At 43.6% G+C, this 15,520-nt stretch overlaps 1 protein-coding gene across 1 annotated transcript in view; it reads right to left on the reverse strand.

The window, feature by feature from the left end:
• The window catches only part of DAB1 (DAB adaptor protein 1), a 1,111,289-nt gene that overhangs the window by 64,715 nt on the left and 1,031,054 nt on the right, over positions 1–15,520 (reverse strand). Inside the window, exons 8-11 of the mRNA XM_055307012.1 lie at positions 3,837–3,968; positions 3,091–3,210; positions 2,586–2,624; positions 939–1,004 (exon numbers count right to left, since the gene is read on the reverse strand). Of these exons, the coding sequence (XP_055162987.1) occupies positions 939–1,004; positions 2,586–2,624; positions 3,091–3,210; positions 3,837–3,968 (357 nt within the window). The remainder of the gene's footprint in view (positions 1–938; positions 1,005–2,585; positions 2,625–3,090; positions 3,211–3,836; positions 3,969–15,520) is intronic.

A 15,520-nucleotide genomic window follows, 5' to 3' on the forward strand; every position in this document is an offset into this window, starting at 1 on the left:
CATTACACAAGTAATGCATGCCCAAGGCAGAAGAGCAGACTGCACAACTGAGTAAATTAAGGAAATTAAAATCACTTATTAAATACATTAAATTTTTTTCTTTCCTCCATAATGTTTATATTTCAAATTAAGGCTAAAATTCTAATTAGTGAAAAATTGGATGTTGTCATATTTGTTTGATGTGTTGCTATGGTGCAATTTCTCAAATTCTTTGATAGAAAAGCACTGGGGGAGGACGTGTGAGTTTTGCTTTCACTCACACTGGGTCTGATCTCAGCCCTAAATAGCTATACAGCGTCCCCCCCCCCCCACTCCAGCAACTCAACTTCTCAGCTCAGTTTTCCCTTGTAAAAGTGGGATTAAATACTTACTTTATAGCATGTTTGTCAGAATTAAATGAATCACAAAGTGTGTACAGTATTCTTCACATAAGCAGACATTTAAGAATATTAATTTACCTTCCCTTTAGGAGGGGTAAAAACTTGAGCTGTACTTTCTCGTACTCAGTTAATATCCCCAATGCTGACTTCCAACAGCATTTTTGAATTTGTCCTTGATTTGCAGTAGGGCAAATGGCTTTTTAAAGAAATCTGATGAGCACCTTTTTCTGAGAGATGAAGGACCCTCCTTTATCATGGACAACAACTCTCCATTGGATTACAGTCATTACAATGGAATCTTTGATTCTTGAGTCCATTGAAAATAGTTAAGATCATTAACTATTAAAACACCCCACTCAATGGGCCATTGAACATTTCCACAACAAGGCGAGGAAACTACTGGTCAATTGGTCAAAGCCAGCTCAGAGGAAGGTATTTTACCAAGCCAGGATGACAGAGAGAGCGGTGTGACCCTGTGAGGCGGGGCCCCCCTGGTTCTGCAGACCCCTCCGGACACTGAGTGGCAAGAGCTCAATGGAAAGAGAAGCAATTTTATACCTGATAAATGTTTTCTTCTGTTTCGGGATCACGGATTGGCTCGTGTCCAGCCTCAAACACAATGTACTATTATGGAGCGGCCAGAGAGGAAAGGTCAGAGGGGAAGAAGAAGGAGGAAAAAAAAAAAAGGCATTTGGAATCAGGATACAAATCACAGTGAACATTAAAGAAACAGTTGCAACGGAAAACACCCTAAAGAGACAAGTGGATCACTGAAACACTGCACGTGCCTTGCATGCTCCCCCTGACTTTTCTAAGGAAAACAGCAAGGGTCTGATGGCTGGTCGTACAGCAGTCAATGCATGGGACCCCCTGTGCATTCTTCTGGAGACGCAGCCTCTTCATTCGATGGCATTCGATTCAATAATGTCTGCGTGTGCGGTACCACTGAGGGGGAATGACGTCTCCTGGGAACATCTGGGATCCCAACATCATGATCTGGGTTACAGCTGTTGCCCCCCTGGCTTCCATAAAGCCTGATGTCCTAACTTAGGCTCTGATGTGCTTACAAACCCCAAACCTCCTCATCCCATAAATATCACCTGATTTTATATTCCTAGTTTTAAATATTGAAAATCAATGTGTTCTCCTGTGCAAGCTTCAGACTCTGAAGGACTGGGCCACTTCAAACAGGGCAGTATTCTCCATTCTCTGTGAGCCAGCTCAGGGGCTGAGCTCCTATTCTAGACAAATCGTCGCCCCCAGCATTCTACACCAAGGGCATCCTGCTAGGCGCATTTTTGGCTTTTGTTAAAAGTCATATATGCTAGATACTTCTACTTCAAGTTATTCGTATTATATTACTTATTGTATCCATATTATCTCTGTCCCAGCTGTACCAGCTTTCTGTGTGACAACAAGCACTGATAAACAATGCACGTGTGACACACACACATATGACCCACATGTATCCAGTTAGAAATACAAGTTTCAGGTTTTATGTCCAACAAGTCCATTTTTGGGCTCCTTTCTCTCCTTGGGAATAAGCATGAGTGGGGTTGGGGATGGTGGTGGGAGGCCTCCTCTTCCTTTCTTTCTGCATCTGTACAGAGCACAAGCTTGGGTCCGAGAGAAGTCATCTCTCTGGCCACACCTGGGCAGCAGCCTTGCCTAGTTCAGGGAAAGCTATGGACTAGGATGTCTCTAGGATCTTCCTTACCTTCCTTCCAACAGCCCCCATGGCATGAGCCGCTTCATCAGAGGGGCCAGAGAGACCTGCCCCGACAGCCTTCGACATAGCTTACAGACTGCCCTTTGGGCTGGTACTCCAATGTCACCAAAACTCAGTCCCCATCCCGGGTTCCTAACTCAGAGAAGAGGCCATCTCATGAACTTGGAATATTCAAGAGACTCCAGAAAACACCCAGCTCTGGGATCAAATATTTACAGATTGTGGAGGGGGCCGAGGCTGGGGCAAGCGGGGAGAAGCCTATCTCCAGATCCCATGTTATGGATGCTAGCCAAACTTCTGTTCATTTTTATGGAAATCCACTCCCCGAGGGGCTGGCAGCTCTCACCCTCAGAACTAATCTCTATCCCTCTCCAGGCTTCTGTAGTCAGGGGGTTTTTCAGGGTTTTGTCAAAGTGTCTGTAGCACGGGCCTCGCCATTCCTGACCCTAAGAACCCCGACGGCTTTCAGAAATTACCTGGTATACAGGATCTTCAACATCCTCTTCCAAAATTGTCTACAGCAGAGCGAGAGAAAGGAATTTGAAAAGCAGAGGATATAAATAAAGGGAGAGGTTATGAGACTGTATTCAGAAAACGCAGGACAGTAAAGGAACCAGCTCTGGGGAGGATAGGCTGCTGGGTCACTTCAGTTTGAAAACATACAGAGGAAAAATGAAAACCTTTATAGCCACCCCCCCCCCCACGGTTAACAACAGCAAATGCAATTGTGTTTCTTTCTGTTCTCCCCAGAAATCTTCCTCAGAATTCAAAATTTCAGTTTCTCTAACACGTCCAGAATTTCAGAAAATAAAAGATCTTCTCTAACGGCTTGCTTTCGGTGCCTGTAATGTACACGGGGACCTTTCATCTTTGTTTAATTCTACTTGGCAGCAGTAGGACAAGTCATGACTGTCAAGTTTTCATATCTGTTTATTTTAAGTCCCAATCTTCTCTGGCACTCGAATAAATTCACAGGTATACCTGATACACAGCTTGTTCACACTGCTTATCCTTTTGTGCCTTTTTTTCCAATTCTTCTCTTTGCTTCAATTCATAAATGAGTTGAAAGAGATCTCTCAAGTCCAGAATAACAGGTTCAGCCTGCAGTAAAAGGTGGTATAAAGCGCATTAGTCAGGGAATGGTACGGAGACCCAGCGGCCTGTTTCTGTTTTTTGCCTGCTACAACCCACAGCCCTTCCTTTTCCTATTAAACTGAAAGCATTCCATCTTTAATTAATTCTACCTTGTTTATATTGGTTTAGCAAATTGCATCTAGGCTAAAGTTCATTTCTTCAACTAATTATATTTGCAAATTCATAATAATCATAAGCATAAAAGGCATTGCTTTTATTTATTAGTAATTTCGAATACAATAAAATTAGGGTAGGCCTGATGCAAAACAGCTATTTGTTTTCCCTTATTTTCTTTTTAAATGAGGCTATGAGCACAAGGAAACTTATTTGTATAGTGTGCCTCCATCCAGCTTAATCAGAAAGGAAAATAATTAGTCATTACGAAACACGCATTAGAAAAAAACCAACAAGACTGGATGGGCCTGAGCCCGTTTCCTTGCTCCAAGGCTATTTGTGCTCTGGAGATGGGAGCCTGAGCATCAGCATGGCTTCATCTGACATCAGAGGCGGTCTTCAAAGACCAGCAGCGTGACCGTACGCACTGTCCCCTAAAGCTACAAGGAAAGGCGCCCTCCTTGGATGGGGATACTCACCGCCTGGGCTGTTTTTATGGCAACAAATCTGTGATTCCCTTCCTTCCCACAAACGTATCCAAAGGCCCGGTGATCTGTGATGTCCTTTGCAATGTAGGAAATTTCGTGAACAGCATGATGATGCTGAAGGGCCTATTGGAGACAAAAGGAAGAGCATATTTCACGAGACTTTCCCTTCGAGCTGTTGATCAATAAGAGTTGTGTTTCAGCTACGTGTGAACAGGCCCGAAGGGCTCTGGGAAAGCTGTTGGGTCCAGATGGAAGGAAAACGAGCCGCGCCTGCCCTTGAGAGATGGAGGCTTCCCTCCATGGTCTTAGTGCTGTGACCAGAGAGATAAACAGGACTGCTCATATGTTGAACGAGCGTCTGCGGCGGTGCCTTCCTTCAGCTTGCCAGGGCCAGTCAGAGTAACTCAGCGGTGCAGGCTTCAGCTGCAGCTCTCTTCAGGACACAGCCCGGCCGAAGTTTGGGCTTGATATTTAAGACACTTACGTCCCCAGGGACTCTGCTTGCCATGGTGGAAGAGTACGCTGTGCAAATACAGGAGGCCCCGTTCATATTCACGAACTGTACACTTGTAGGGTTACCGTCCTTTTTTTGACAGATGGTGACAAGAGTGCCTTGAGGAATGAACACCTTTTTCTATCTTACCAAAGTCACCATTTGGGCTAGAGGTAGCTGGGCTCCCTTAGTTCTGAGGCTTCTTATGGGCTTGCTGCTCTGTTTGCAATGCCCATTCTTTTATCCATTTGCCCGAATCCTATTCTCTTCTAAAAGGACATTTGAAGGGCACCTGGGTGGCTCAGTCGGTTAAGCATCTGCCTTTGGCTCGGGTCATGATCAGAGGGTCCTGAGATGGAGCACTGCACTGAGCTCCCTGCTAAGCAGGGAGTCTGCTTGTCTCTCTCCCTCTGCACCCCCCTACTCGTGCTCTCTCTCTAATAAATAAATAAAATCTTTTAAAAAAGGACATTCGAGTAGCACCATCTCTGTGAAACCTCCCTTGAACAAGGCTTGCTTTCCCTCCCCCTGCAGAAATAATTCCATAGAACTTCAGTTTCTACTGATCCCCAAATTCCTGAGTCCTCACACATAGCTCATATAAATTATAAATATATTTTTTATGTATTATAAATACATTTTTGGGGGGTGGATATAATTCTTCCCCACTATGGAGTCTGTGGAGGGAGGGAGACATGTGACATAAAGGGGACTTAGTTATGAAAGTGGTGGGAATCACTGGAATAGATGTTCTAGAAGGTCTTGTTCTATCAGCCCAGAGCCCAGTCATTGGGAACTTGAACCACACAGCCAGCCTTTCAGGTCAGTGGGCATGTGGCTCTCACTATGGCCAGCACCTTAGCTCTAGACCCCTGGCCCTGGCCTTCCAAAATGCCCATTACCAGACTGTTGCTGTCTTTCTAGGCTTCTAACCTTATGAATCAGTTCTGCCGTAGAATTGGCTGCTGTACCTTAACCTTCTAGACTCTGATCACTCACTAACTTCTCTGACTACTCTTGGGACCCTCCCTTCAGGTTCATGCCCTGCTAATTTGCTCACTGTCCACTGGACATCATACTTGGAGGGTGGTGTCACTGTCTGGTCACACTCGCCCCTAGTCAGCCATAAGACAACTGCATGATACTCATGAATTCTGACCCAAATAAAGTTGGTGAGGAAGGAAATGTTTGTTAGCAAAAGACTCAGAATTCATTTATCCTTGTTTCATTAAGAGGACATACTTAGCTGGTGGAAGAAAAGTGCTCAAAGAGTGGCAGCTTTTTCATGGTGTTAATGATGTAAAACTGATGAGATTTATATTCACCCAACACAGGGGCATTGATTTATAGGCTTTTGTGAACTAGAATGGTATGCAGCAGGGGAAAGTGGGAGACAAAGACATCCTCCTTCTCTCCCCTTTCCAGAAAGTATTTCTCTCCCTGCATAATGGACAATGTTATCTGCGTCGCCTAATAATTCAAAGTTTGACGACAGTAACCTATTGATTGCCAAGTGGAATATTGCTCTAAAATTAAACTGTGATTAGAAGTCTTCCTGGTGGAATGAGATTTGGAGATGATTGTGCAAGGGTAAAATATCACCTACTATGCAAGACAGCAGATGGAGATGCTTTAATTCATGTGGGAATCCTCATTAAGTGTTTTAAAATCAAAACATTTTTAACGCCTGATGATACCTAATATTGCCTCACCAAGTGTAGCTCTGTGCGTGCCTGAAGTGCCTAAAGATATCTGTAACATTATCTTTTCCTGTAGTTAATTTTATGATGTTAAAAAGGATTGCTGTGAAAGTGGCTCATTTATTTGGAAATGAAGAATCATTAAGGGGGATAGGTCTCCGCTTCCTCCAACCTCAACTGTGCAGACATAATACAGATACGTGGAAATAAAATATATCAGGATCCTGATAACCCCCATGGTCATATGACTGCATTCATCTTGGCAACTCGGAGAATCTGGCAAATACTTGTTCACTGAGGCTCAAAATTGCTCCATGTCTTCAAGTAGATTCTATCAGCATCATCAAGGCCAGAGGAACCTTAAGCATCATATTGTTCAACTGAATTTATGAAAGGATGAAGGGTCAGAGAGAGTTCTGGCGGGACCAGTCCTAAATGTAGCCCTCGCTCTCCCTAGGAAGGATGACAAAGCACTGAAAAAAAGAAAGCAAGATTATATAGGATCGGGGTTTCTAACCCTTTGACTCCTACCTCCTCAGTCCAACAACAAAGCCATGGTCCCTGACAGACTGGGATTAGGAGAGGGAGAGCCTGCTCAGAGGCAGAGCTGAAGCTGTTCTGGCTTCTGGCAGGTGTCGGAGGTCAGACAGGGTCATAAATCAGAAGGTCTGGGGTAAAGGCCAATTTGCTCTAAGGATCTCAAAGAAAAAGGTCAAGACGGCACGCTCTGGGAGTGAGCGCTCAGGAGCCTGTGGCTCTCTGTGGTGTCTGCTGAGCAGTCAGGCTGGAAAAGTGTGGGGAGGACCCTGGTCATGGGAAATGAAGACCACTCCATCCCAGGAGAGTTTCTGAGGGGAGCTCCTGGGGCAGCACCAGTCGTTCTGGAGGCAGGAGACAATACTGGGCTAGAAGAGGGGAGGGGGGAGAAAGGCAAACCCTGGCCATCCTTCTTTCATGTTTCCTTTGGAAAACAGTTGTTGTTGTTGTCTCAGAAAAACAGTCTGGATATTCAAGTCCTGCCAAAAATCAAAGCAGGTATTTGGTTTTAGAAAGAGTCTTCAACAACACCCTCTTTCTCTGCCACGGCTTTGTCCGTTTCTCCCATCCTGAACCCTCCTCGTTCTATTGTGCACGGAAGGTTGTCACACTGAAAAATTCTGGAGACAGACTGCACGTTAGCCTCCTCAACTGGGTTTGACCTTCCTCCCATCACTGAACTCCGGGTGACTCAGGCTGCACAGAGTCTGAAGGGCCCATCACTGCCCCTCTGTGTTCTGTGTTTCCCCACCTGTCTGCCACTGTTCACAATGCTATCTCTGCTGACCGCCCTCTTCATCCCCTCACCCACGCTTTTGGAACTCCACGTAACTAAATTATACGTATGCTTCAGGGTTAGCTCCAACAGGGTGCTCATCTAAGGAACCTTCCCTGACTCCCCATGATAATTCCTGTCCCCAGATCTCACTGCACTGCATTTGTTCTTCTATTTAGTATGCTTCACACGTCTTTGTTTTGTTTCACATTTACCTGTTCACCCAGTTGTTTATTCCATATGTACCTACTGAGTAGCTGCTAGGTGCCCAGTCTTCTGCTTACTGCTAATCCACCCAGATATTATAACATAGTCCTTTCCTCGAAGACCTTGTGATCCTGTAAGAACAGGCAGGCAAAGAAACCCACAACCACAATATAATAAGACAAGCTTATATTAAAGGTGTGTATGGGGTGTTACATTGGCTCAGAGAAGGGATGGGAAAGGGCTTCAGGGAAGACTTGACAAAGGAGCTGGCCTTGAACTGAATCTTGAAGGTTAATGGGCAGTCCCTAGAAAATCAAGGGATCATATCTGTGTACCTGTTTTCTCTCTACTTCGGCGATGTTAGCTTCTTGAGAGAAAAAGATCCATGTCTGATTACTCTCAGTCTCATCCCAGCTCCTAATTCTGTTCCTTTTTGAAGAGTGAGTGCTAAATAATGAGTTCAGGAAGGAAAGAAGAACCAAACCATCTGAAGGCAGGTGCTGCAAAAGGTAGTTGCTCAATAAATGCTCAGTGACTGATGGAATCAGGTCAACTCATGATATTTTGCATAGGATTCATTCTGTGAATGGAGACTTTCTTATCTGATCATCATTAATCCCCCCACCCCCCTTAGCATCTCCATGAGCCATTTACCAATGTTTAAATGAAGTATCAAATTGTTTGGAGGGTTACCATCTGACAGAATAAATTACAGAGGAGACTTAATTTGTAGTATGGTTCAATACAACCAATTAAATACAGTATGGATTGGAAAGTCATCTGCTCAGACTTTATCACTAGCTTTTCTTTTAAAGAATAAATTCTATCCCATTTAGCCTTCATATTATTTGTGTGTGTGCATGTGCATGTATGGGAGTACGTGCTTTCCTGAGGCAATGCTTTTCACAGGAAAAATACCCACCAGGATTCAAGTGAGTTAACAAAAAAACAAAACAAAACAAAAAAGCAGATACGCAGATAGACACAGAATAAAAATAGATACATGGAAAATACACTACTTCACACTACAGGCAATTACAGTAGTTAAAACCTCACAAGACAAAGGCAGGCCCAGGCTCATTATAAAGGCCTTTCTCTTTTCTAACATATTTTTGGATGCGTTTGCTGCATCGCAGTGCCAATGAGGCTGGGAAGCAACCTCTGTACCACCCCCAGGCACCCCATCATCAAGTGCTCAACGGAGCTGGTCAGAGTGAACTCTTCCTTAGTTGCCATCCTGAAATATTCTAGAAGGTTTTATTCAAGGACAAAACCACAGTTCCAGATATCCTAGTCTCTAGCTGAAGAGGCAGTGTGATAGCAGACGGAAGAATATGAACTCTGGAGCCAGAGAGAACACAATTCAAATCTAAGCATTATCATTTCCCAGATGTGTAGCTCCGGGCAGCTCACTCTGGCTTTCTGAGCCTTATTTTCTCTTTTTTTGTGTGTGATATGAAGAATGACAGGGAAACTTAAAGGTGGTTGGAAATATTAAGTTAATTCATATAAAACATACCAGATATAAATGAGATGTCATTCCCTCCCCCCACAAGAATGAAAAAAAAAAAAAAAGGTAATACCCAGTGTTGACAGAGTGTGGGGAAACAGACTTTCTTGGGCTACTGGTTTTCTATGTGTTCAATGGGAGTAATAATAATAACTCTCTCATGGTCCTGTTAGGAGGATTGATGACTTAGGATATAGGAAAGCCTTAGAACAGTGCGGGGCACGTCGTAAGGGCCGTGTAGATGGTGCCATTATGGTTATTTTTATTATTTGTGGGAGTGTGATTTGGTGCAACTTTTCTAGAGGGAAGACTGGCTGTGCATTTCAAAGCCTTAAAGACATGCATAAACTTTGACCTGTGATTCTTCTCGTAGGGATTCAATTATCTGCAAATAATGTAAGATGTGCATGGGGCAAAGGCTTGGACACAAGATACTCCCTGCAGTGCTGTTAGAATAGTGAAAAAATTAGAAATGCACCCAAATACTGAGCACTGACTGACTGGTTATAAAATATGCATTGTGTTATACAATAAAATAATATGCAGTAACTGGAAATCATCTGAGGAATGAACAAATTTTCGGCATAGAAACATATTCATAACATCCCACCGAATGAAAAAAGATATTACAGAATAGTATGCTTAATATGATCCTGTTGTTGGAAAACAAGTATGCATATCCATCTACGTGTATAAAAGGTCTAGAACTATATCCAACAAAATCTTTACGAGACTTCTCTTGAGTGGTGGAATTACTACCGTGATTTTTAGAAATCTTTTTGCTTATTTATACTCATTTTTAAAAAATTATACCAATCACATAAATACTAATAGCATTCCATAAGTAATAAAATACTAATAAGTATTAAAATAAAGAGAGAATGGAAGATGCTTTTTTTCTGACTTGGATTCAGTGAACAATGCATGCACAGCCATCTGTATATTTCCTCAGTTGTCCTGGAGCCCACCCTACCTCTGTCACTCTCAGCTCCCACAACCACATCATGTCAAGTGCATCCTCCAGTATCTTTCACTCTGCCCATTTCTCTCCAATTCTACTACCATGTTTGCCACTTCCAGCCTGGAGAAGGGCAGTAGCTTCAGTCTCTGCTCATGCTTTTCTTTTCTTTTCTTTTTTTCTTTTTTCTTTTCTTCTTTCTTTCTTCCTTCCTTCCTTCCTTCTTTCCTTTCCTTTCCTTTCCTTTCCTTTCTCTTTCCAAAAAGATTTATTTATTTGTTTATTTATTTATTTAATATTTTATTTATTTATTCATAAGAGACAGAGAGAGAGAGAGAGAGAGAGAGAGAGAGAGAGGCAGATGGAGAAGCAGAGGGAGAAGCAGGCTCCATGCAGGGGAGCCGGACGTGGGATTTGATCCTGGGTCTCCAGGATCAGGCCCTGGGCCGAAGGTGGCGCTAAACCACTGAGCCACCCGGGCTGCCCTGATTTTATTTATTTATTTGAGAGAGAGCTGGGGTCGGGGATGCAGAGGGAGGGGGAGAAGTAGACTCCCCACTAAGCGGGGAGCCTGACACAGGGGCTTGATCCTGGGATTCCAGGATCATGATGTGAGCTGAAGGCAGACATTTAACCAACTAAGCCACCCAGGCACCCCCACCACCCCCACTCATCCACTTCTGCTGACCTCTGCTCTAATTGTCCCACCAAGGATGAAGGGACAGAGAAAATCTGGCAAATTTGTTCAAGGCTATCTATACTGAAAATACATCAAAGGTTGCCCGCTGCTTTTCAGATAAAGACCAGAATCTTTGCCAGGGCCTTTGCCCACCTCTCCAAGGTTTCTCATCATGGCCCCCCTTTCTTCCCACCATGCAGGCCATTATTCAGACTCTCGAATGCCCCACCCTCACACCTAGGAGTTGTATACAGGCTACATGGTCTGCCTACAAAGCTCAACTCCTTTTCTTCCTTCACATCTCAGCACAGATGTCTGTTCTCCTCTGAAGCTTCCCTGACTTTCCAGTATGGACCTAGTTCCCCTGACATAAGTCCTCTTAGCTTCCTGGACTTTCCTATGTGGTGCATTTGTTAAGCATGTCACTATGGATATGTATACATATACATAACAGCCCCCAGGATGGCAGCAACAATAAATGTTTTCCCTCCCCTTAACTTGAGCATCATATGTAATATATAGCAAGCAAGCCGTACCTATATACTTTTAACTGTAGTAAAATATACATAAATTTACCATTTTATCCCTTTTTAAGTGTCAGTTCCTTGGCATGGAGTACATTCACATAGCTCTGCAACCATCACCACCATCCATCTCTAGACTTCATTGTCTTCCCAAACTGATAGTTCATACCATTAAAATACTAGTCCGGGATCCCTGGGTGGCGCAGCGGTTTGGCGCCTGCCGCCGGCCCAGGGCGCGATCCTGGAGACCCGGGATCGAATCCCATGTCGGGCTCCGGGTGCATGGAGCCTGCTTCTCCCTCTGCCTGTGTCTTTTCCTCTCTCTCTCTCTCTCTCTCTCTCTCTCTCTCTGTGTGTGTGACTATCATAAATAAATAAAAATTTAAAAAAAAAGATTTTATAAAATACTAGTCCACTCCTCTCTTGCCCTACCCCTGGCAACCACTTTCTACTTCTCATCTCTCTGAGTTTGTCAGTAAGTAATTTTTGAAGGAATCATTTGAATGAATGAATCTGTCACCAGGATCCTGGGTCAAATTCTCTCCCTGAGCCCCCCCCCCCAACTCAAACCTGCTGGCTCTAGGACCATCTTCCTTACTAAATGTTTATTTCCTTAGCTATTAAAATGAGGAGGTTGTATTCAGTAAGCATTGATGTCTTGTTTTGCTCCAGATACTTAATTCCTTTTTAAGTTGTATAAGAACACAACAGCTATATAAGACAGTTCCTTCTTAGTAGCTCTCAGAATGTATGTTATAAACACACAGCTCTGCATTATCCACAACAGCCAAACTATGGAAGCAGTCCAAGTGTCCACCAACTGATGAGTGGATAACGAAGATGAGGTATATGTATACAGTGGAATATTACTCACCCATCAAAAAAGAATGAAATCTTGCCATTTGCAACCATAAGGATGGAGCTAGAGAGTACTATGCTGAGGGCAGTAAGTCAGAGAAAGACAAATACCATAAGATTCCACTCATATGTGAATTCAAGAAATAAACGAGCAAAGGGGAAAAAAAGGAGAGGCAAACCAAGAAATAGACTATCTTTTTAAAAAAATGTATTTATTTATTTATTTATTTACTTATTTATTTATTTATTTATGAGAAAGAGAGACAGAGAGAGAGAGAGAGAAAGAGAGAGAGAGAAGGAGCAGGGGGAGGGACAGGGGGAGATGGAGGCAGACTCCCTGCTCTACAGGGATCCTGATGTGGAGCTGCATCACAGGACCCCAAGATCATGACCTGTGCTGAAGGGAGATGCCTCACTGAGCCACCCAGTACCCCCTAAAAACAGACTATTAATTATACAGAACAAACTGATGGTTACCAGAGGGAAGGTGGGGGGTGGTTTAAACGGGTGATGGGGATCAAGGAATGCGTTTGTTGTGATGAGCACCAGCTATTGTAGGGAAGTGCTGACTCCCTATACTGTACACCTGAAATCAATATTATACAGTATGTTAAGTGGAATTCAAATAAAAACTCAAGGTGCAGCCCAGGTGGCTCAGCGGTTTAGCGCCACCTTCAGCCCAGGGTGTGATCCTGGAGACCCCGGATGGAGTCCCACATGGGACTCCCTGCCTGGAGCCTGCTTCTCCCTCTGCCTGTGTCCCTGCCTCACTTTCTCTCTCATGAATAAATAAATAAAATCTTTAAAATAAATAAAAATTCAAAACAAGCAACATACTAAAAAAAAATACACAACTCTAGAAAGAGGGGAGTGAAGTCCTAGCCTAAAAATAGGCAGATGAACCATGTGAGTAGCTAAGAGCATCCTAGACCTATGATTTGGGCCTACATTTGTCTAACAGGCAAAGTGAAGCTAGGTGTGCCTCATCAATTAGCAATCACCAAAGTGACAACAAAGCAGATTTCTGCTCCAGAGACTTGAAAACCACCCTAACCAGAAAACTGGTTTCCATGTGAAACACTAGTTTCCTAACACTGGGGTTCCATTAAATTCCACATCCCATGACTAAGGATGCGGCTCTGGCACAGTCACAGTGGTGGCAGGTTGGACTAGCTGTCCTCTCTCATTCAGTTCACATTCACCCCCCTTTTTTTTTAAATTTTTTTTATTTATTTATGATAGTCAGAGAGAGAGAGAGAGAGAGAGAGAGAGAGGCAGAGACACAGGCAGAGGGAGAAGCAGGCTCCACGCACCGGGAGCCCGACGTGGGATTCGATCCCGGGTCTCCAGGATCGCGCCCTGGGCCAAAGACAGGCGCCAAACCACTGCACCACCCAGGGATCCCCACATTCACCCCTTACAGGCCTTTGGGACCAGGTACTCTGGAATGACCAAGGCAGTCAGGGCTCTCTCAAAAGCCAGCACTATGAGTATGTGTGTGGAAGGGAAGGGGCTCCTTTTCTGCTAAATACTCGAGTAGTTTGCATATGGTGTTGTCCCTGTTGCCATTTCCAAGAGGCATGTAGTGTTAAGGGAGGGCTCTGAATCTCAGCTTTATGGCCATCGGCAAGTCACTTTATCTCAGTGAGTCTCAGTTTCTTCATCTGTAAAATGGGAATAATCGCTCCCTCATAGGGAGGAAATGAGGAAGATCACTCAAAGTATCGAGCAGTATATCTGGTAGATGGTAGACTCTTAATACTTGGGATTTTTCCCCCCAGGCAACTGACTTTAAGATCCTCAATCTATTGGACTACACAGTCAATCACCAAGATGCTTCCCTCAGGTGAGGCCTTCCTTAGAGCAGACAGGAGAGCAGTCCTTGAGTAGACAAAGGGTGCTAAGAACGAGACTCTAATGGGAAATCAAGTCACTGGGAAAGTGAGAGGAGCTGAGGGTTAAGGAGAGTTTCGAATGTGGTGACATCGTAGAAGAACCTGGATGGTGCCAGCCTGGGAAATTTAACCCTGTACTTCTAGTTGTATGAATCAGTGAATTCCTTTTTTTTGCTCAAGACTGTTGGAGGTGGGTTCTGTATTACTTGCAACTAAGATTTCTAAATAATATAGTGATCCCATTACCCCTGTCTTAGGGGGAAGCAAGCTCAGAAAGAAGTGACTTGCCCAAGGAACAGTAGGCTGACATGGGCTTTTAGCAAGTCTCACTGACACTCAAGTCTCTGCCTTCTTTATGGCTAGTAGTACTTACTACTGGAACTGCAATTTGAAGTTGGTTTGGGTATGAATTAGGATAAATCAAATACATAAAACCACTGTTTCTAGAAAGCAAGACTTTCAATGAAAGAAAAAGGAGATACAGGGAGATCCCTGGGTGGCTCAGAGGTTTAGCACCTGCCTTTGGCCCAGGGCATGGTCGTGGAGGCCTGGGATCTAGTCCCACATGGGGCTCCCTGTGTGGAGCCTGCTCCTCCCTCTGCCTATGTCTCTGCCTCTCTCTCTGCATCTCTCATGAATAAATAAATAAATAAAATCTTTAAAAAAAAAAAGGAAGAAAAAGGAGATACAAATAGAAAAGTTAAGAATGAACCAGATAATTTTAAATTTGAATTGGAAATAGCAATATGAACTCATGACTTTATTTTTTATTTTTATTTTTTTGAACTCAAGACTTTAAAACTATATTCCTACCACCGTTTGCAAAAAGGGCTCAGGAGGAAGGATGTGCTGTTTATTAGTAACGTGGCTATTTATTACCTAGCTATCTGGCAATCTATTGATCTCTAACCTATCTAGAGAGAAAGCGAGTCAGAGAAAGCAAATATGGTAAAAGGTGAGATGTTGTTTGCTTGAGTGTTTTCATGACGGAATGTCAGAGACAAACGTGAGACCCTAGCATGCCTCTTTCTCTAACTCCTGCCCTCTCCCCCCTCTTCCTGAGAACAGGAGAAACTAAGACACTGAACATTTCAAGAGCTTAATTGAAAGGAAGCTGCAGACAAAAGGCCTTTATCAAGTCCACCCCAGGCAACCACTGGTCTAAAGCATAAGGGGGCCATTTAGCGTGCTCTGAAGTGCTTACAGTTGGGAGCTGCCAATTCTCTTTGTTCTTCTTGCATTCCCATGGCCAGCATACATAAACATCAGCCACTACCTCTCTATTTTCAACAACATTTTTAAAAGTTCAGATTGAATAAATATGGAAGCAATTTATACTTCTGAAACTCTGGGGGAAAAAAAATCCCAAACTTAGAAGATTCTCAGTGTCTAAGAATTCACATTTTATTTTCATTATATTAAAAAGGAAAGGTACTATTCTGAGTGCCTCCTCTGTGAGAGGCACCATGTCAGGCACCCTATGCATGCAATCCTCTCTTACCCCACTCCATACAATAGCCCTCCATATCGTCTATTCCC

The sequence above is a fragment of the Nyctereutes procyonoides genome, unplaced genomic scaffold (assembly GCF_905146905.1).
Source record: "Nyctereutes procyonoides isolate TBG_1078 unplaced genomic scaffold, NYPRO_anot_genome, whole genome shotgun sequence".
NCBI lineage: Eukaryota > Metazoa > Chordata > Mammalia > Carnivora > Canidae > Nyctereutes > Nyctereutes procyonoides.